General features: G+C 40.4%; 1 protein-coding gene across 1 annotated transcript; it reads left to right on the top strand.

The window, feature by feature from the left end:
- The first annotated feature begins 2,708 nt into the window (after nucleotides 1–2,708).
- Nucleotides 2,709–21,082, top strand: LOC124721151 (molybdenum cofactor biosynthesis protein 1-like). Its single transcript, XM_047245971.1, has 3 exons — nucleotides 2,709–2,834; nucleotides 12,064–12,209; nucleotides 21,007–21,082. Exons 1-3 carry the CDS (start codon nucleotides 2,709–2,711, stop codon nucleotides 21,080–21,082), a joined length of 348 nt encoding a protein of 115 aa, XP_047101927.1.
- Nucleotides 21,083–21,548: the final 466 nt, after the last annotated feature.

The following is a 21,548-nucleotide window of genomic DNA, read 5'->3' as shown; positions in this document are numbered from 1 at the left end:
ACACACACACACACATGCGCGCAAATGCAAATCACACATACATGACCACTGTCTCTGGCTGCTAGGGCCAGACTGGGAGCAACTGCGCATCATGGGAGAAACAACGGTCATGTGTGTGTGTGTGTGTGTGTGTGTTTTGTCCACTTTGGAAGAAGACTTTCTGATCGAAAGCTTACGTGTTTAGTAGTCTTTTTGTTGTGCTTGTCTGTGACCTAACATCTCCTGTATACTGTGAATAGCAATATATCTTTTTTATAATATGGTCATTATTCCAGCCTAGATTTTCTATTGTTGGTTTCCTTTTAAGACCTTATAAAGACAGTTACTGACAATTTCTTTTTTCTTATTGGAGAAAAGTAAAACCATATGGGGGCCAGAATTAGATTGTAGATGAATATGGAATAGAGTATTTTTATTCTCCCTGTATGCAGTGTCACACTTCATTTCTGGCAGCACCACCTTCTCAACACATGACTGTCCCCCACCACCTCACCATAGTCTTCAAGTTATATCCTATAGCACTTCTGTGTGGACAAATAGATGAAGGATGTAGTTTAAAACAGTATAACTAAACTTAAAAGTCAAACTGCCCTTTTATAGAGACTGCCATCATTATTTAAACATACTAAACAATATCAAAACAGTCAAAAGAAATTTTTTTTCAAAAGAGCAGAAAATTGTAGTGAAATTCATGAAAGGATTGTTTTAAATTGTTATATCTTAAATCAATAAGTATGTCAGCATTTCCCAGGATTTTCTGGCTTAATTAAGACTAGGTCATGCCACCACAGTGGTCATACAGTGGACTTGCCTTCAAGAGGACAACGGACCCGAGTCCCATCGGGCCACCAAAATTTGGCTTTTCCTCGATTTCCCTAAATGATTTAAGACAAATTCTGGGATGGTTCCTTTAAAAAAGATGACATTTGGCTGAGAAAGCTAATTTCTGTGGCAGGTCTGATGACACAGTGCTGGTGGAAGCACGAGTATTTCAGAGCACACCATTCATTGCACATTGTTAAACATAGGGCTCTGCTGCAGACAACCCCTGTATGTTCCCATGTTGACAACACTGTTGAATTACAATTTCTGTGGCTCAGGAGCATTGAGATTGGGCAGTGAATCAATAGAAATGTGTCATCTGGTTGAATCATTCATGTTTCGCATTACACCTGCTTGGCGGTTTTGTGCACATACACTGTCAACAGAGTGAATTGGTGCTTGAAAGGTGCACTTTGCTACGGACGTAGGCCAGTGGGAGCAATATTATGCTATGGAGGACATTCACCTGGTCTTCTGTGCGTCCTGTGGTAGTAACTGAAGGCTCCATAACAGCTTTGTTCTGTGTGAACATTATTGTGCACTGTCCGCACCCTGTCCCTAATGAAGGTGACGTGTTTCAACAATATGACTTTCAGTGTCACGAGGCCAGAATCAAATTCACCCCTTCTGAATCTGATGGAATACATCTGCGATGCTATCAGATACCAGTTCTGCACCCAGAAACCACTGATCTCCAATTTATGGGAATTACATGACCTGTGCTTAGACATGCGGTGCTGCATAATGCTGGGAACATACCTCACATAATGCTGGGAACATACCTGAAATTTGTTGAACTTGTCCCACACAAAATCACTGCTGTATTGTGTTCCAACAGTGGACAAACACATTATCAAACAGGAGGTCATAGTGTTTTGTCTCATCAGTTTATATATTCAATGCTTGAATGAAAGGTGTGCTCTTTTCCTTTTTTCTACCATTGCGTGTGTGTGTAAATAAGGATGTTCTACCATTTGGGCTTGTTTATATGAAGGCTGTCAGTGTTACCACCTGCACAGATACTGAATGCTCTTTTTGTGAAGACCTTTTATCTTGAGAACACTTTTAAAGTTGTTTCACAAATGGCAGCACAGTTTCAAGAAAGCTTCATAATTTAATGTAATAGTTAAAATAATACCTTCAGCAAAAGATGTGTGCGTTGGAGTGGGGAAAAAGATTGGAGATGTATGTAGTTTAATTTTCGTAAATTGTTAAGAAGGTTAACAGCTTGGCATGCTAAGATAAATTCCCACATTCTCTAAAAAGAGAGAAAAAGATTAATTTAACAGAATCAGTGAGGTATACAAATATAACAACAGACTTGTAGAACCATTATTTTGTAGGTTAGATTAGATTAGATTCAGCTTTTGTTCCAAGACCCAAAACATGAGATGATTCTCATGGGTGAGTAACATGCCAGAAAGTATAACATAAAAAATATAAAACATTTGAATACCCTGATCATTTGTCAGGAGATTGTCAAACTAGGTGAATACAATACAAACTGGAACAGTTAATATTTTCAGAATTGATACGCTGTCAGACTGAAACATTGTTATGCACTATTAATAAATTTATCAAACAAAAAGTACATAATCTTGACTGTTATGACAAAGTGCTCTCAGAACTGAAATCTAACAGACATTCTTATTTAAGCTGGCCTAACAGCCACTGTTAAGATATTCATCTATAGAGTAGGATGAGTTGCCTATCGAAAAGTCTTTCAAACTCTGTGTAAACCAAGCTTTATCTGATACCAAGTTTTTAATGGTGTCTTTCTTCCACAGATGAATTGTGTTTTAATGTGAGATTTTAATGAAGATGAAGTGTGCAGTTTTGTGGAGTTAACAAAAGAGTAAAATGTTGATGTAAGATTTATCGAGTACATGCCTTTCAGCGGCAACAAATGGAATGATGGGAAGATGGTCTCATTTAGTGAAATGCTCCAAATAATTAGAAAGCAGTGGCCTGGTTTTGATCCTCTTCCCAATGGGCCCAATGATACCTCAAAGGTACGTGAAGTATTACATATGAACATACATTGAAAATAATTTAATGTTTATGGCTTACTACCAATCACAAGAATACTTCACATCTGCTGGTGGTATGAGAGATGGACTGGTTTAGTTACATATTTCTCATCCCATTCAGTAAGTCTGTCCTGGCCTGGGTTTCTCTGCAGCTTTTCTGCAACTCTCCCCATTTCCTAAACCTTGACAATCCTTTTCTTACTTCCCTTTTCCTTCCCCTTCATTGTTTCTGCCAGAAGAAGAAGCCACTGGCTCCGAAAGCTAGCACATTTCCGTAACTTTAAGGGGAGTTAGAAGGGGAAAACATTCTTGTTCTTTTTTTCGGGTTTTTATCTGATTATAAAATTTGCAATTTTCCAAATAAAATGAAATGTATATTACTTATAAACTTGCGTGGGAAGTATTTTATTTTATTTTCTAAAATATAATCTACACCAGTTGAAAATGTTAAAACTTTTACATGCATTACTTCAAGACCTAATAAAATCGGTAATTTTTTATATACAGGGTAGTCCATTGATCGTGACCGGGGCAAATATCTCACGAAATAAGTGTCAAATGAAAAAACTACAAAGAACGAAATTTGTCTAGCTCGAAAGGGGAAACCAGCTGGCGCAATGGTTGGCCTGCTATAAGGCGCTGCCATAGATCAAATTGATATCAACTGTGTTTTTTTAAATAGGAACTTCATTTTTTATTACATATTCGTGTAATACGTAAAAAAATATGAATGTTTTACTTGGACCACTTTCTTCGCTTTGTGATAGATGGCACTGTAATAGTCACAAACATATGTCTCATAATTTTAGACGAACAGTTGGTAACAGGTAGGTTTTTTAAATTAAAATACAGATTGTAGGTACATTTGAACATTTTATTTCGGTTGTTCCAATGTGATACATGTACCTTTGTGAACTTATCATTTCTAAGAACGCATGCTGTTACGGCGTGATTACCTGTAAATACCACATTAATGCAATAAATGCTCAAAATGATGTCTGTCAACCTCAATGCCTTTGGCAATACATGTAATGACATTCCTCTCAACAGTGAGTAGTTCGCCTTCCGTAATGTTCGCACATGCATTGACAATGCACTGACGCATGTTGTCAGGCATTGTCGGTGGATCATGATAGCAAATATCCTTCAACTTTCCCCACAGAAAGAAATCTGGGGACGTCAGATCCGGTGAATGTGCGAGCCATGGTATGGTGCTTTGATGACCAATCCACCTGTCATGAAATATGCTATTCAATACTGCTTCAACCGCACGCAAACTATGTGCCGGACATCCATCATGTTGGAAATACATCGCCATTCTGTCATGCAGTGAAACATCTTGTAGTAACATTGGTAGAACATTACGCAGGAAATCAGCATACATTGCACCATTTAGATTGCCATCGATAAAATGGGGGCCAATTATCCTTCCTCCCTTAATGCCACACCATACATTAACCTGCCAAGGTCGCTGCTGTTCCACTTGTCACTGCCATTGTAGATTTTCCGTTGGCCAATAGTGCATATTATGGTGGTTTAGGTTACTGCTGTTGGTGAATGATGCTTCATCGCTAAATAGAACACATGCAAAAAATCTTTCATCGTCCCGTAATTTCTCTTGTGCCCTGTGGCGGAACTGTACATGACGTTCAATGTCATCGCCATGCAATTCCTGGTGCATAGAAATATGGTACGGGTGCAATCGATGTTGATGTAGCATTCTCAACACTGACGTTTTTGAGATTCCCAATTCTTGCGCAATTTGTCTGCTACTGATATGTGGATTAGCTGCCCCAGCAGCTAAAACACCTACTAGGGCATCATCATTTGTTGCAGGTCGTGGTTGGTGTTTCACATGAGGCTGGACACTTCCTGTTTCCTTAAATAATGTAACTATCCGGCGAATGGTCCGGACACTTCGATGATGTCATCCAGGATACCGAGCAGCATACATAGCACATGCCCCTTGGGCATTTTGATCACAATAGCCATACATCAACACGATATCGACCTTTTCCACAATTGGTAAACAGTCCATTTTAACACGGGTAATGTATCATGAAGCAAATCCCGTCCGCACTGGCGGAATGTTATGTGATACCACATACTTACATGTTTGTGACTATTACAGCAGCTGGCTGGAGTGGCCGAGCGGTGCTAGGCACTACAGTCTGGAAATGCGCGACCGCTACGGTCGCAGGTTCGAATCCTGCCTCGGGCATGGATGTGTGTGATGTCCTTAGGTTAGTTAGGTTTAAGTAGTTCTAAGTTCTAGGGGACTGATGACCTCAGAAGTTAAGTCCCATAGTGCTCAGAGCCATTTGAACCATTTTTGACTATTACAGCCCCATCTATCACAAAGCAAAAAAAGTGGTCCAGCTAAAACATTCATATTTCTTTACGTACTACATGAATATCTAATAAAAAAATGGGGATTCCTATTTTTAAAAAATGCAGTTGATATGAGTTTGACCTATGGCAGTGCCATCTAGCAGGCCAACCATAGCGCCATCTGATTTCTCCCTTCAAGCTAGACGAATTTCGTTCTTTGTAGTTTTTTCATTTGAGGCTTATTTCGTGAGATATTTGGCCCGGTCACTATCAATGGACCATCCTGTAGAAAGCTGTGGATTGCTGTGTTATGAAGGTTAAGTTATGTGTTTGTATTGGTAGCAGTGTCAAAAATAGGATCGTATCTTTTCATAGTATAAACATGCTTTGTATATCGAAGTGCTAACGTTTTTCCGAGGAAAAGTGACGAATAGACTGGTAAATTTCTCAAAAAGTATGACTCCAAAATGAAGTGTTTTTAAGAAATGTGGGTTTCATGGTAATAAATTTTTGAATAAAGAGAAACATTGTGTTCAGCATGTGGTGTGTGAAGTTACAGACAATGAAATACTGGCAAACTCATGAGTATCTAGCGAAACACCCATTAGTGCTTCGAAGATTAAAATGAAACATAGTGATAACACAGTTATCTCAAAACAAACCTCATGTAAACGGTAGGTTAGGTTATATTCTGATACATTTACACATCCTAATAGGGATGTTATGTGAATGTGTGTGCTGTATGTATGTGGAGGGCCAGTTAGTTTACATGAAGACATTGAGGTATCAAATGGACAAGCCAGGAAACTTATCATTAATTCTGCCAGTTGCAAATATACTCATTCATTTTGGAATTCTGATAAGTGTAAAGATAATTATTTTGAAATAAATGTTAGGTTGTTTTATGGATTGAGAGCTATTGGCAAAGGACACACTGCAGCAGAAACAATGTGTGTCATGATGTATATGCCACGCCCACTTTGTAAAATGGACAAGTATGCAGGATTTATTGGAGCTGCTGTGAAATCAGCTGCATGTGAGTCAATTAAGTGTGCTGCAAATGAAGCTGCTGAAATAAACGATGGTATGATTGACATATCAGTAGCTTTTGGGGCACTTGGTAGAAGCGCAGCTGCAGTTCTAAGAATTCTGTTGCTACAGTGACCAGTGTGGATACTGGAAAGCTAATAGATTTCCAGATTTTAACCAAACATTGTTATAAGTATAAATCAGGGAATGAAGAAGGGCATATCTGTGACAGAAATTATGAAGGACAACTAGTCGTACGGAGGCCTGTGCAGCTGTTGAAATTTATAATCGATCTGTAAACTAAAGGCGAGTGTGTTACACTAAGTTCCTAGGTTAGGCAGACTCAAATGCATATAACAGTGTAGTAGCCACTCAGCCTTATGGTGAGAAGCTTATCACAGAAATGGAACGTGTTGGTCATGTCCAGAAGAGGATGGGTACCAGATTGAGGAAGTTGAAACAAAGTTTGAGAGACAAGAAACTTTCAGGTGGTAAGACCATAAGAAGCAGGCTGACAGACAAAATGATTGATGAACTACAACAGTATTATGAGATTGCCATTAGAAATAATACTGAGGATTTGTTGAAAATGAAGCAGGCAGTATGGGCTACCTTCTTCCAGAGACTGTCAGCTGATGATAAACCAGTACACCATCTTTGCCCTCCTGGATCTGGTTCATGGTGCAATTACCGCAATGCCCAGTACTCAAACAGGTCATACAGCCATAAACATTCTATCCCAGCAGCAGTTGTGGATATCATAAAACCTGTTTACAGAGACCTGGCAATCCTGAATTATTGAAGTGTCTGCATTGTCAGACTCAAAATCCCAATGAGTCGTTCAATAATCTTATAGTGTCAGTGTCATCGTAACTGCCGTCTGCGTCACGTCTGCTGTGCAGTGAGCTACGCTAGTTTAAGTTTTAACTCTATTTTTCTTACTTGTCACTTCTTCTTCCGTGTGTTTTTGCTTTTAGGAAGCTTTAATTGTCGAGTGCTAGTAATAGTGTTCCATAGATTTTGTGTTTGTTTTGAATACAGTCAGAGAGAGTCCGTTTAGTCAGCCATAGTGCCAGTAGTGCTAGTGTTTGTTTTGAATACAGTCCAGAGACAGGTAGTGCTATTTTCATTGTTTTCTACAGGAAGTGTCTAGTAACCACAGTTTAGTCAACTATCAGCCGCCTTTAGTGAATTAGCAGTCCAGTTATAAGTTGATTAACTCTCTACAGTAAATTGATTTCTTAGTATGGATAGGATGTGTGACTGCTGTGTACGGACACAGGAGGAGCTGGCCACTGTTCGCGAACAGCTGAACGTGTTGATGGCCGCGGTTAGCCTTCTTCAGGCTGTTGCCTTGGAGTGTAGCGGCAGTGGGGAGTCTGGTGCGTTGCATGGTACACCCCAGGTGTTACATGCTTCACCCACTGACCCTTCTGTCGAAACATCTTTGTGGGTACCGGGTGCGGTTGGGCCACCCTCTTCCCAAGGGGAGTGGCGGGTTCAGCGGCATTCGCGGCGCACGAGGCGGAGGGTCAGTGTGGAGGCTGGCCGTGTGGCATCGCCCATTCTGCCTGTGAGTGGACATGTGGCCACTCCTTCAGCAAGATCCGAGCAGGCACATGGGGGGAGGGGTTTATTAGTTATTGGGAGCTCCAACGTTAGGCGGGTGATGGAGCCCCTTAGGGAAATAGCGGAAAGGTCGGGGAAGAAGGTCAGTGTTCACTCTGTCTGCTTGCCAGGGGTCTCATCCGAGATGTGGAGGAGGCCGTGCCGGCAGTGATAGAGAGCACTGGGTGCACCCGACTGCAAATTGTTGCTCATGTCGGCACCAATGACTCCTGCCGTCTGGGTTCAGAGGTCATCCTCAGTTCGTACAGGTGGTTAGCGGAGTTGGTGAAGGCGGAAAGCCTCGCGGGGTGGAATCTGAGCTAACTATTTGTAGTATCGTTCCCAGAACCGATAGTGGTCCTCTGGTTTGGAGCCGAGTGGAAGGCTTAAACCAGGGGCTCAGACGATTCTGTGGAGATTTGGGGTGCAAATTTCTCGACCTCCGCTATCGGGTGGAGAAAAGTAGGGTCCCCCTGAATAGGTCACGCGTGCACTACATGCAGGAAGCAGCTACAAGGGTAGCGGAGTATGTGTGGAGTGCACATGTGGGTTTTTTAGGTTAGAGAATTCCCTCCCTAGGCCCAACAAGACACCTCCTGAGATGCGGCAAGGTAGAAGTAGACAAAATGCAACAGGGAATAACAATATTAATGTGCTAATAGTAAACTGCAGGAGCATCTATAGAAAGGTCCCAGAACTGCTCTGATTAATAAACGGTCACAATGCCCACGTAGTACTAGGGACAGAAAGCTGTCTGAAACCAGATGTAAACATTAATAAATTCTAAACTCAGATTGGAATGTATACCTCAGAGACAGGCTGGACAGTGAAGGGGGAGGCATGTTTAAAGTGATAAGAAGTGCAATAGTATCAAAAGAAATTGACGGAGATCCGAAATGTGAAATAATTTGGGTGAAGGTCACGGTTAAAGCAGGCTCAGACATGGTAATTGGATGTCTCTATAGGCCCCCTGGCTCAGCAGCTGTTGTGGCTGAGCACCTGAAGGATAATTTGGAAAATATTTCGAGTAGATTTGCCCATCATGTTATAGTTCTGGGTGGAGATTTTAATTTGCCGGATATAGACTGGGAGATTCAAACTTTCATAACGGATGGCAGGGGCAAAGAATCCAGTGAAATTTTTTAAGAGCTTTATCTGAAAACTACCTTGAGCAGTTAAACAGAGAACCGACTCGTGGCGATAACATATTAGACCTTCTAGTGACAAACAGACCTGAATTATTTGAAACAGTTAACGCAGAACAGGGAATCAGCTATCATAAAGTGGTTACTGCATCAATGATTTCAGCCGTAAATAGAAATATTAAAAAAGGTACGAAGATTTTTCTGGTTAGCAAAAGTGACAAAAATCAGATTTCAGAGTACCTGACGGCTCAACACAAAAGTTTTGTTTTAAGTACAGATTGTGTTGAGGATCAGTGGACAAAGTTTAAGACCATCGTACAATATGCATTAGATGAGTATGTGCCAAGCAAGATCGTAAGAGATGGAAAAGAGCCAGCGTGGTACAACAACCGAGTTAGAAAACTGCTGCGGAAGCAAAGGGAACTTCACAGCAAACATAAACATAGCCAACACCTTGCAGACAAACAAAAATTACGTGAGGCGAAATGTAATGTGAGGAGGGCCATGCGAGGGGCGTTAAATGAATTCGAAAGTAAAGTTCTATGTACTGACTTGGCAGAAAATCCTAAGAAATTTTGCTCTTATGTCAAAGCGGTAGGTGGATCAAAACAAAATGTCCAGACACTCTGTGACCAAAAAGGTACTGAAACAGAGGATGATGGACTAAAGGCCGAAATACTAAATGTCTTTTTCCAAAGCTGTTTCACAGAGGAAGACTGCACTGTAGTTCCTTCTCTAGATTGTCACACAGATGACAAAATGGTAGATATTGAAATAGATGACAGAGGGATAAAGAAACAATAAAAATCACTCAAAAGAGGAAAGGCCGCTGGACCTTATGGGATACCAGTTCAGTTTTACACAGAGTATGCGAAGGAACTCGTCCCCCTTCTTGCAGCAGTGTACCGTAGGTCTCTACAAGAGCATAGCGTTCCAAAGAATTGGAAAAGGGCACAGGTCACCCCCTTTTTCAAGAAGGGACGTCGAACAGAAGTGCAGAACTATAGACCTATATCTCTAACGTCGATCAGTTGTAGAATTTTAGAACATGTATTATGTTCGAGTATTATGACTTTTCTGTAAACTAGAAATCTACTCTGTAGGAATCAGCATGGGTTTCGAAAAAGACGATCGTGTGAAACCCAGCTCGCGCTATTCGTCCACGAGACTCAGAGGGCCATAGACACGGGTTCCCAAATAGATGCTGTGTTTCTTGACATCCGCAAGGCGTTCGATACAGTTCCCCGCAATCGTTTAATGAACAAAGTAAGAGCATATGGACTATCAGACCAATTATGTGATTGGATTGAAGAGTTGCTAGATAACAGAACGCAGCATGTCATTCTCAATGGAGAGAAGTCTTCCGAAGTAAGAGTGATTTCAGGTGTGCTGCAGGGGCGTGTCGTAGGACAGTTGCTATTCACAACGTACATAAATGACCTTGTGAATGACATCGGAAGTTCACTGAGGCTTTTTGCGGAGGATGCTGTGGTATATCGAGAGGTTGCAACAATGGAAAATTGTACTGAAATGCAGGATGATCTGCAGCGAATTGATGCATGGTGCAGGGAATGGCAATTGAATCTCAATGTAGACAAGTGTAATGTGCTGCGAATACATAGAAAGAAAGATCCCATATCATTTAGCTACAATATAGCAGGTCAGCAATTGGAAGCAGTTAATTCCATAAATTATCTGGGAGTATGCATTAGGAGTGATTTAAAATGGAATGATCATATAAAGTTGATCGTCGGTAAATCAGATGCCAGACTGAGATTCGTTGGAAGAATCCTAAGGAAATGCAATCCGAAAACAAAGGAATTAGGTTACAGTACACTTGTTCGCCCACTGTTTGAATACTGCTCAGCAGTGTGGGATCCGTACCAGATAGGGTTGATAGAAGGGATAGACAAGATCCAACAGAGAGCAGCATGCTTCGTTATAGGATCATTTAGTAATCGCGAAAGCGTTACAGAGATGTTAGATAAACTCCAGTGGAAGACACTGCAGAAGAGATGCTCAGTAGCTCGGTATGGGCTTTTGTTGAAGTTTCGAGAACATACCTTCACCGAGGAGTCAAGCAGTATATTGCTCCTTCTTACGTATATCCCGCGAAGAGACCATGAGGATAAAATGAGAGAGATTAGAGCCCGCACAGAGGCATTCCGACAATCCTTCTTTCCACAAACAATACGAGACTGGAATAGAAGGGAGAACCAATAGAGGTACTCAAGGTACCCTACACCGTCAGGTGGCTTGAGGAGTATGGATGTAGATGTAGATGTAGACCAAAAAATGATTTTCTCGTAATGAAGACACTAAAGTGGGGGTCAGTTATGCTGTTATTGCTTTTAATGATGGCAACATTGGTAGCGTGAAAGTGCTACAACATATGGGAATTAATTCTGGAGCAAACTGCATCAGAGAATTTGAATGGATGGACAAGGTTTGCATTGGTAAAGCAAAGTATGCAGCACAGTTGGCCACTACGGAGTCCAGAAAGAAGAAAACAAGAAAAAACTTAAAAAAGATCAAGAGGATGATATACAGTATGGTGCAGGGTGCTTCTGAGTGATTAAAAATAAAATGTTAAGCATATATTGAGTTACAGTCTATTAAAACTTTAAAAACTCTTCCTGAAAATTTACATTTTCTCTTGCATTTTTCCCTAAATCTCAGAAACTACTTCGAGTAGCGAATTCAAATTTTCAGGGAGTAATAACATACGTATCCTGAGTCTTCTTAACTAAAAGAAAAACATAATGTTATGTATAAATAAAATTATTTAGAATAACATACAAAAAAGTACACAAAATTTTAAATGTGTAATTAAAAAATTGTATTTCCAAAAGCAGTGGCTGAAATGCAATTATTGTAAGACTCAGAACATATAGTTTAATGTGCTGTAAAAGTTTCTTGTCAATGGCTACAGTTGTTCCTGAAATACGGGGAAGTTAAGTCACTAAATTTAACATTGTCAGGATAGGGTGTTCAAACTCCCCTTAATGCACGTTTTCTCCTTCCTCCACTTGGTGAGCAACACATTTATAGTATTTTCACAACAGCAGTAGCTATTTTCTTACAATTTCTTTTAACAGGCATACCATGTCCTGGGCTTCAAGGGATGTGTGGGATTTATTACCTCAATGAGTGAACACTTCTGTGGCACGTGCAACCGTTTACGGATAACAGCTGATGGCAATTTGGAGGTGTGTCTCTTTGGGAATTCAGAGATATCTCTCAGGTGAGTGATGAAACATAGAATAATCGTGTCCAAGTGAAATTTCATGTGAGGAAACCATAAAATTACTAGAAGACTGACAGACTGATCAGTATTTTACGTTCAAGAGGTGAAATTCCAAAACTTCTTATAGACACATTCGTTCCTCTTGTCCTCACATTAGTCGTGGAGTCCGAGTGACCTTTCAGACCTTCAGGAACTTATCCCTCTTTCCTATCTCATGAAGGAACTGATAGTTCCAAATGCTGAGTATAGAATAATACTTTAAACTGTTTGCCATGCACATTAGGTATGTGGTTGGTATATGGAAGAGATAAACTGCAGTTAAATCCAGCAGGTATGAAATGAGTAATCTTTTCTTGAAGGTTTCAGCTTGCACCCTCCTCCCTCCCAGACATACAAACCAGATACCTCTAGCTAAATAATTTGTGAGTATATATAATTTGCCTCTGTCAACATCATGTTACACTAACCTATTTGTGAGATTAAATTAAAGGAAAGTAATCAGGACTGGAAATTATGTAAAGACATTTTTAGCTATGTCCCTTGGTTGTAATAAAGTTAACACAGTATTTCTGTCCATGTGATGGTAACTATGATTCGCCAGCCACCGTTGCCGAGCGGTTCTAGACGCTTCAGTCCAGAACCGCGCGACTGCTACGGTCGCAGGTTTGAATCCTGCCTTGGCTCAGATGTTAAGTCCCATAATGCCCAGAGCCCTTTGAACTGTGATTCATGATTATCAGAGTCTATATGTTCCAAATAAAAATTGGAACTTCATGTGTATAAATGTACAAATTATTAGACAATGGGACCAACAACTGACACTTTTAAATTGATGACTAGACTAAGAGATTAATAATAGGGAAAAAACTGCAAGATACTTGGCGATAAGTTTGTTTCAGGACAAGGTAAGGGGGGTAGGGGGTGGGAAGAATCAGCTCTCTCTTTGTGAGCATAACAGAAATCCTTTATCAACCGAAGGTAAAATAAGATATAAAAATACAGGGTCAAACAATTAATTTAAATATCTTAGAAACCAAATGACTAATGAAATTGGAAGCTAAGAAAAGTAAGTTTGTAGTAAGTAGGGTGAAACACAGAGGGCTGCAACATATTGCCATTGTTGTTTGACTTGTCTATCAAAGAAAAAAGAAATGGATCAAAACAAAATAAAAGTGAGAATGGAAATGTATCAGAAGCAGATAGGAATAAGCAAGGAACATATTCTTTAATAAATAAAAAAAAAAAAAAACTGACATGTGAGGCAGATGTTCCTACAATTTTATGTTCAAAGCACAGCAGTCTGTGAAAGCAAAATATTTATGACATTGAAAAAAGAAAATCAGTGAGTGAAAAGTGTGTGTAGGTGAACTGTGGTGAAAGACTGGATATTGGAACTTCTGTTAGGCTGCCCAGTATTAGTTAACTTGGTAGTAAAGGAGCAAGTTTGCAAGGGCAGATAACTGTTTGACTACGTAAAATAGAGTGGGAATATGGAAAAGCTAGTCCAAGATAGGATGAAAAAGATAACAGCAACTTAAAAAATGAATTGATAAGTTACCATGAACCCCATTCCAATCTAGTGAATGCAGTGGTTGACAATATCTTGTGACATTCGCCTATAAGGCTCAAACAATAATTGCTAAATAAAAATACAAAATGTTGACAAGACTGTATCTAAGCTGTCACTCTCTTCTGAAACAAGGGTGTTTAAACCAACAAACACGCAGGAAAGCAGGGACAACTCGCACACTAGAGAAGGTTGGGCAGTATCATTGAAGGAGTGAGCATAAACTGTGTGGAATATGTGTGGTACAAGTAATGATAGTTAAAAAAAAAAAAAAAAAAAAAAAAGAAGAAGAAGAGGAAAAATGTTTATCTGGAAATAAGGGAATAAAAATTTGCCACGTGAAGAGACAATATGGTACTGTGCTGATGAGTGTGTACAAGTGGTGATATACAATATACATTGATAAAGGAACTCTGCATTGGGCCCAGAAGACCACGCAATGCTCTTCGAGAGATGTCCTCTACTATATATCTATGGAGAGTTAGGGGGTCAGTATACAACTCTCCAGGCTGTTATCAACTTCCAGAAGTTGAAGACACTACTTCTCACTTGAGTAGCTCCTCAGCTGGAACTACAAGCAGTGTGTACCCTATTCCAGTCTGTCCACCGAGCAGAATTTCCCGGCTCTACAAGGAATTGAACCTGATCCCTTTCTATGGCACGCCTGTGGCATACTGACTGCATAGCTGTGGCAAGAGTCATAATATACACTTGTGAACAATTGAGTTATAACTATTCTGTTTATTGGGGAGAGAGTATGTATATTGCCACCGTGAATGAAATAGTTTAGTGTATCGTAACTGGAATGTATTCAGACCTCGTACTTGTGTGAGAGCGCAGTGTCTTAGACACTTGTAGTGTTTGTCTTAGCATGAACTAACCGGTGAGCCTTACTTTCTAGTATTTTTAATTATATATCATTACTGGTGCCTCTGGCACTTTTGTGTTGCAATAGCTTGCAATAGCAAACATTGAGTCAACCATGGCTTTTGGATTAGAAGTAGAGGTCAGCTGGGTTGACAGTGGGAATAGAGTGATGGGAAGTGGACAATAAGCAGTTATATTGAAGGGTGCATTATTTGATATGTTAAGGTTAATTACAAAACGTGGATTGGAGAATTTTTCACGTTGAGCAGAAGTAAGTTTACAGGACCAGATGTCAAATTACACATGATCAGTGTGAATCCCTATAGTCAGCATGAACACTGGCACACAGAATAATTTATAGGTAGCCTTGCTGTATATAAAAAATCAGATTTGTGCTGAACTGTCATGAACAAACTGTCACTTCTCTGGAATAAATAGACTCTGATTTGTTAATTACATCTGTGTAAATGAAAAATATAGGAAAACATAGATTGCTGCTTACTGTAAAGGAGACATGTTACATTGTAGACAGGCACAATTAAAAAGGCACTTACACAAAGCTTTCGGCCACAGCCTTCATCAGCAAAAGAGATACAGAGAAACACACACATTCATACACACAGGCAAGCACATGTCACACACATATGACTGTCAACTCCAGCAGCTTGCCCCTAGCTGCTGGACTTGGCAGTTTTTTTTTCTCTGTGTGTGCGTGCGTGCGTGCGTGCGCACACAGTGTGCTTGCTTGTGTGTTGTGCCTGTGTGCAACTTTATTTTCTTTACGGTAAATAGTGATCTATCTTTCCCTGCACTGTTGATATTCCTACCTGGAATTTACATTGTTTAATCAGTGTAAATAAGAAGGACACCGTTACATATATTCTGTCACTTGAAGACTAATACATGAAGTCAGTGGACATTATTTTTTATTGCAGAGGATCTTTGTCACCACTAATTATTAATTTTGTGTTCCAGTTAATTAGACATGCTTTCATCCTTTCCTGGATGTGCTCTTTTTGTTAAATCTTCCTTCAAAAGATCTGATTTACTTCAAATTAATAAACCTGAGTATTCTGAAAAAGGAGGTGCAGCTTACAGCTGCAGTGTGACAGTTGATCACAGGGTGATTTTATCACTGCCATATCGTGGGTACCCATGGCTCGAGACACTTATTCTATAAGGGTGTGTAGTCATTGGGCTTTCTTGTACCACAGTGTCAAAGGTGTACTGTGAGCAGATTTATTCAAGGAAAACACTACCACAATCAGCAGAGTGAACTGCTATGGGCAACAGGATATCATTGACAGGGGTTACCACTGACTAGCATGGCTTTAGCAGTGAACAGGTGGGCCACAATGTAGCAAATGACTCACCAACTCAGTGACAGTCAATAAACAGTAACCATTCATGCCACTGGGAACTGTCACCTCTTTGTGGGATACAAACATGCAATCTGCACACTGCTCGTCACAGTTACAAAGATTAGCATTGGTTCGGAACAGCACCAGGGAATGCTCAAAGCATGCAGGAAGGTTGTCTGTCTGATGATTAGCGGTACATATTGCCAAGGTGGCAGGGTGCAAAATAAGGAGTGATCAAAAAACTTCCATTTGAAGGCTGCATAGTTCAGATCAGTATGCCACACACACACACACACACACACACACACACACACACACACACACACATATCCATCCGCACATATACCCTGCTTGTGTCTGTATATGTGCGGATGAATATATGTGTGTGTGTGTGTGTGTGTGTGTGTGTGTGTGTGTGCGCGCGTGAGTGTATACCTGTCCTTTTTCTCCCCTAAGGTAAGTCTTTCCGCTCCCGGGGTTGGAATGACTCCTTACCCTCTCCCTTAAAAGCCACATCCTTTCGTCTTTCCCTCTCCTTCCCTCTTTCCTGATGAAGCAACTGTGGGTTGCGAAAGCTTGAATTTTGTGTGTGTGTTTGTTTGTGTGTCTATCAACATACCAATGCTTTCGTTTGGTATGTTACATCATCTTTGTTTTTAGATATGTTTTTCCCATTTGGAATGTTTCCCTGTATTATATTATATATCAGTGCTTTCCTCTCCCACAACTATCCTGCAGACCTTGTCCACAAACAGATCTCCCAAGCAATACATTCCTCCCCACCCAACAACAATGTTACTACCCCCAGACCACACAGAAGCATCCCCCTTTTCACCCAATATTATCCTGGCCTCGAATACGTCAACTAATTACTCTGCCACGGATATGAATTTTTCAAGTCAAGCCCTGAAGTGAGATCATCCCTTGACAATATTCTCCCCACACCACCCAGAGTTGCCTTTTGCTGACCCCCTAACCTCCGTAACATCCTTGTCAAACCCTACAATATTCCCAGACCACCTTCTCTACCCAGCGGTTCCTACCCCTGTAACCGACTCCGATGGAAAACCTGCCCCATGCATCCCCCCACAACCAAATACTCCTGCCCCGCTACTGGTATAACATACACAACTCAAGGCAGGGCCACATGTGAGACAACACGTCATTTATCAGCTGACATGCCTGCACTGCACAGCCTTTTACTTTGGTATGACGACAACTAAACTGGCTGAGCGCGTGAATGGGCACAGACGAACTGTCCGCCTAGGAGATGTCCAATACCCAGTAGCAGAGCATGCCCTCCAGCATAATTCTAAGGACCTAGGAACCTGCTACACCATATGTGCCATTTGGCTTCTCCCACCCAACACCAGTACCTCGGAACAGCGGAGATGGGAACTTGCACTCCAACACATCCTTTCATCCCGCCATCCCCCTGGACTGAACATATGTTAACCAACCTCACTCCCATTTACTCTTTAGTCTTCTCCTCTTTCCCTTTCCTCTTTAGCCATTCACGCATCTTTTCATCCTACACAGTTGCGTTTATCTTTATACTATGTGCCTCTTTACTTCTGTATTCATCCTCCTTGGTTTGAAGCTGGCACAGTAATTACAGCCACCTTGGCTTCCCTCTGACATCCATGCCTCCATCTTTGCTGCCCTTCCTGTTTACCTTTCCCCTGTTGCTTCATAACCTGGGTTGTGAATAACTGAATCCACTTTCCCTTCTTCCCCTTTTTTCCCCTCTCTCCTTCCTGATGAAGGAACGAAGTTCCGAAAGCTAGGATACGTCAATTTTCTGTTCTGTTTTGTGTATCTATCAGCTGTACTGAGCTGAGGTAAGTACTGGCCAGGCCCTCTATCTCTTTGTTAGCATTTGTTTCATATATATAAACACACACACACACACACACACACACACACACACACACACACACACACACACACACACACACACAGACAGGGTGATGCGTATTATCATTTAAAAGCCTCCAAAGCACTGTATATGACCCTGAGACAAGTAATTTAATACAAGACACATGGGATCACAAATGTTGGATACGATACAAATGTTGGGAAATGTGTCAAAAGCGAATGACAAATGTCACCAGATGATGGACCGTGCCATGCTTGCAGTGGTTGAGCCTCTCGGCCTGTCACACTTGATCATCCCAACCCAAGTCAAGTATTCGTATCATTGTGGCTACGGACACATGTGTGCGACTTTAGTGATGGTGTTCAGGATTTGAGTCTTGCATCTGGCAGGCAGTATTTTTTCATTGTGTTAAACAATTATGTATTTATATTGAAGTTTATTATTTTATTTACCGGTCTTGCAGTTTCCTTGATTTCTTGCAAAGTACAGTACAATGAAAACCTACCATATTGCATAACAAGTAGATGAGTATAAACTTCAGAATAGCATCATTGCCATTAAATGACCTATGTTTTCTTTACTAACTAATGTCTGTAAACAAAAAGAGAAGGGACAGAAGCGAAGAACACAAAATCAGAACTGCTTTTGCTTGATTACAGCAGGGACAATAATTTTGTAACATCTACATTTACAACAGATCATATTTACAAAATGTTTTCGAAATTTGCTCTGTTTGCTCAAATGAAAGTATTGCACTGCTCAATCATTCCTTTACACTCAGCCCCAACTGCTGCACATGCTGTGGGGTATGTCATCTGGTTACGTCATATGTTCAGTGTTTATCACCAATTTTTGGGGTATTTTGAAATGTATAAAAAGGCAAATGCAGAAAGTTATCACATTTTGCTGCACAATACCTGCATCACAGAAAAATAATGTATACAAACCTTCTCAGATTTGCCACTGAATAACTTTGTGCAAGCCTCACAAGATTTCACCAACACAACTGTTCGTCATCTTCAGGTAGTGGTGGGTCCTGTCATCACTGCTGCAAGATGTGACTGGTGATATTCGCACAGCAGAATTGAAATTTGTCAGGCTAGAAGCAAGAGTACGAATGTGTGGACAGGCACTCCCAGTTGGATGGAAATGCCATTCATAGTAGCCTTCTGCTTATGTGTTGTGGGCAATGACTGCACTTCTGGACACTCGTGTGGTTAAAAGCTGAATTAGCTCTCTGCAAGGAGCTGCATCAGGTCATACATCGGAGGATCTGGTTTCTACTGTTTTAATTTCATGGCAGTCAGTGCTGGATTCTGGGCAGTGCTTAGTCAAAATTCGATATTCCTGTTGGTAAGATTGCCCACCGTATGGATACATGCCTCATTCTTAAAAACACAATCCTAGAGTGATGATGCTGAGGATAAAATTTCAGTCCTCTTGGGAAACGTGTGGTGCCCTGTATTCAGGCAGTGCTCTGCTACCACTAATTTACTGGGTGGCATTTTTGTCAGCGCTGTTGAACACAGTGTTCTTGCACAATGTGAGGTGTCTGCCCTATATAAGATTTCCCATAATGGCATCAGATCTTATATATGATCTGTGTTTTCTAAGGTCAAGATTGTCTTTAACTGAACCCAAACAATTCCTTAGTTTTGCTGGTAGATGAAAAACACACTTGATTCTGTTTCTCTTAGCGATTCTTTCTATTTTTGAAAACATGCCACTGAAATATGGCAAGAAAGCCATTTGCAGTGCTTGTCTAAGTATCTTCATTTACATCCCTACATTGAACTTGCTTTGCTCAGAACACATTGCAAATCTGTTTACAAGAATAAACATTCTGCTGGAACACTGTTCTTAGGTGTTACAGTTCACCAGGCAGACTGTCGGTATCTGAGATCACGTGTGCTCTATGTGCCAGGGAGTGTAAGACACTACCACATTGTGCAGGGTGATGGCAACTTTTGGACCGCAAATATAACTCTGCGTGTATCAGTTTGCAGTAGAGACTATGCCCCAGTGTTCTGTCAGCTTTTCTTCTAACCGTGACATCCAGGAATGGTAAGCTGCTATCTTATTGTACTTCAACAGTGAACTGAATATTCAGATGGAGTGAGTGCAAATGCTGCAGGAACATAGGTAGTGTCTGTATTATGTGTGTATTATGTGGGCCACGCCACAAATGTCTCTTCAGCATTCTGTCAGAAGGAGGAATGTTGGATATTTACTAAGGGAAATAGAGGGTCTCCCATGGGAACACTGTCCACTTGATCAAAGTAGTTGGTGTTACATAAGAAATAGGATGAGGTATGCACATGTTTAATCAGCACCACAATTTCTTTCTCAAACTTGCTGCTAATAATCTCTAATGAGGGCTGCAGGGGCACTTTTGTAAGTAATGATATAACATTTGAGCTAACTAAAAGATCTGAAAGTTCTAGTTTAAGCATCTTCAGGTATTCTATGAAATCCTCTGAATTCTAAATATGATGGTCATAGTCATCCACATAATAAATTTCAAAGCTGTCACGTGGAAATTGCCAGTTGCATCTTGCAGCAGTGATGGTGGAAATCACCACCACCTGAAGATGCCAAAATGTTGTGTCACAGAAATATTGAGGGAGGGAGTTGCATAATGTTATCTGGTGGGGAACCCAAAGTGTTTTTGCAACAGATCTATCAGGCAAGCCTGAAAATTCACATATACTCCAAGCAGTAAGTACCTGTTGTAAAATGGTCACATTAGTGAGCTTGGCAATTAATTAACAGTTTATCAATAAATTCGGCTTCATTTTGCAAGAAATTGTGCTGTGTTCCACTACTCCCTCTTCAACAAAACTAATGTCGGTTTCTGCTCCACCTCTTCAGCCCAAGATCCTATGTATACTCTTGAGCATTTTTGTAAGATACCTGTTTATTTATAAAAATAAAAGTAACTTCTATCATGACTTTCCCATTCTTGTCCAGTGGGTTTGTTATCCTGCTGTTGCCTACTACAGACTACAAGATTACTGTTGAAGATTTCTGCAAAGTTTTTCTTCCTTTTTAGTGTACCAACATTTCACTGTGTGGTAATTGCCTGGTACTGTTTAACGGGTGTTTTAACTGTTGTGTCAGAGATGCAATACGAAGCAAATGCAGTGAGGATGACTTGCTTGCCATGATTGGGGCAGCAGTGAGAAGAAAGAAGTAACAACATGCAGGTAAGATACATTACAGCAAATGTAACTCTATAGATAGAAAGAAAATTTCTGCTTAACAAGTCATAGCAAACATAAGAGCAAAATAGAACGAAAAACAACAGTGATAGAACCTGTGTTTTTGTGTAAAATTGGATTTAATTTTTTATTTAGTATTCAGTCTGATTAATGCCCATTGGTCAACAATACATTTCAGCCCTAGAATTTGGTTCTGCAAGGTCCACCAGATAACCATATATGGCTGTTGTAACTCCTTTTTTGGACTTCAGAAGTTTTCCAGCAACAAATCTTTTTTTTTTCTTTCTTTCTTTCTTTTTTTTTCTTTTTAAAAGAGAAGCTAAAATGCAGAAAACATCATAAAGGAAACACTCACAGAAAAGCATCAGTGTCCTTGAAATAATGGAAACTCCAGTAGGAATATCAACAATGTTGGAAAAGACAGATTACTACTTACTGGTG

This window comes from Schistocerca piceifrons, chromosome X (genome assembly GCF_021461385.2).
Source record: "Schistocerca piceifrons isolate TAMUIC-IGC-003096 chromosome X, iqSchPice1.1, whole genome shotgun sequence".
Classification (NCBI taxonomy): domain Eukaryota; kingdom Metazoa; phylum Arthropoda; class Insecta; order Orthoptera; family Acrididae; genus Schistocerca; species Schistocerca piceifrons.
This window is presented reverse-complemented; position numbering and strand designations above follow the sequence as displayed.

Excerpts from the sequence above, each read along its gene's own strand:
- LOC124721151 (XM_047245971.1), top strand. The coding sequence starts at position 2,709 with ATGCCTTTCAGCGGCAACAAATGGAATGATGGGAAGATGGTCTCATTT. Across the intron at positions 2,835-12,063 it reads GGCCCAATGATACCTCAAAG|GCATACCATGTCCTGGGCTT; the intron begins GTACGTGAAGTA and ends TTCTTTTAACAG. Across the intron at positions 12,210-21,006 it reads AATTCAGAGATATCTCTCAG|AGATGCAATACGAAGCAAAT; the intron begins GTGAGTGATGAA and ends CTGTTGTGTCAG.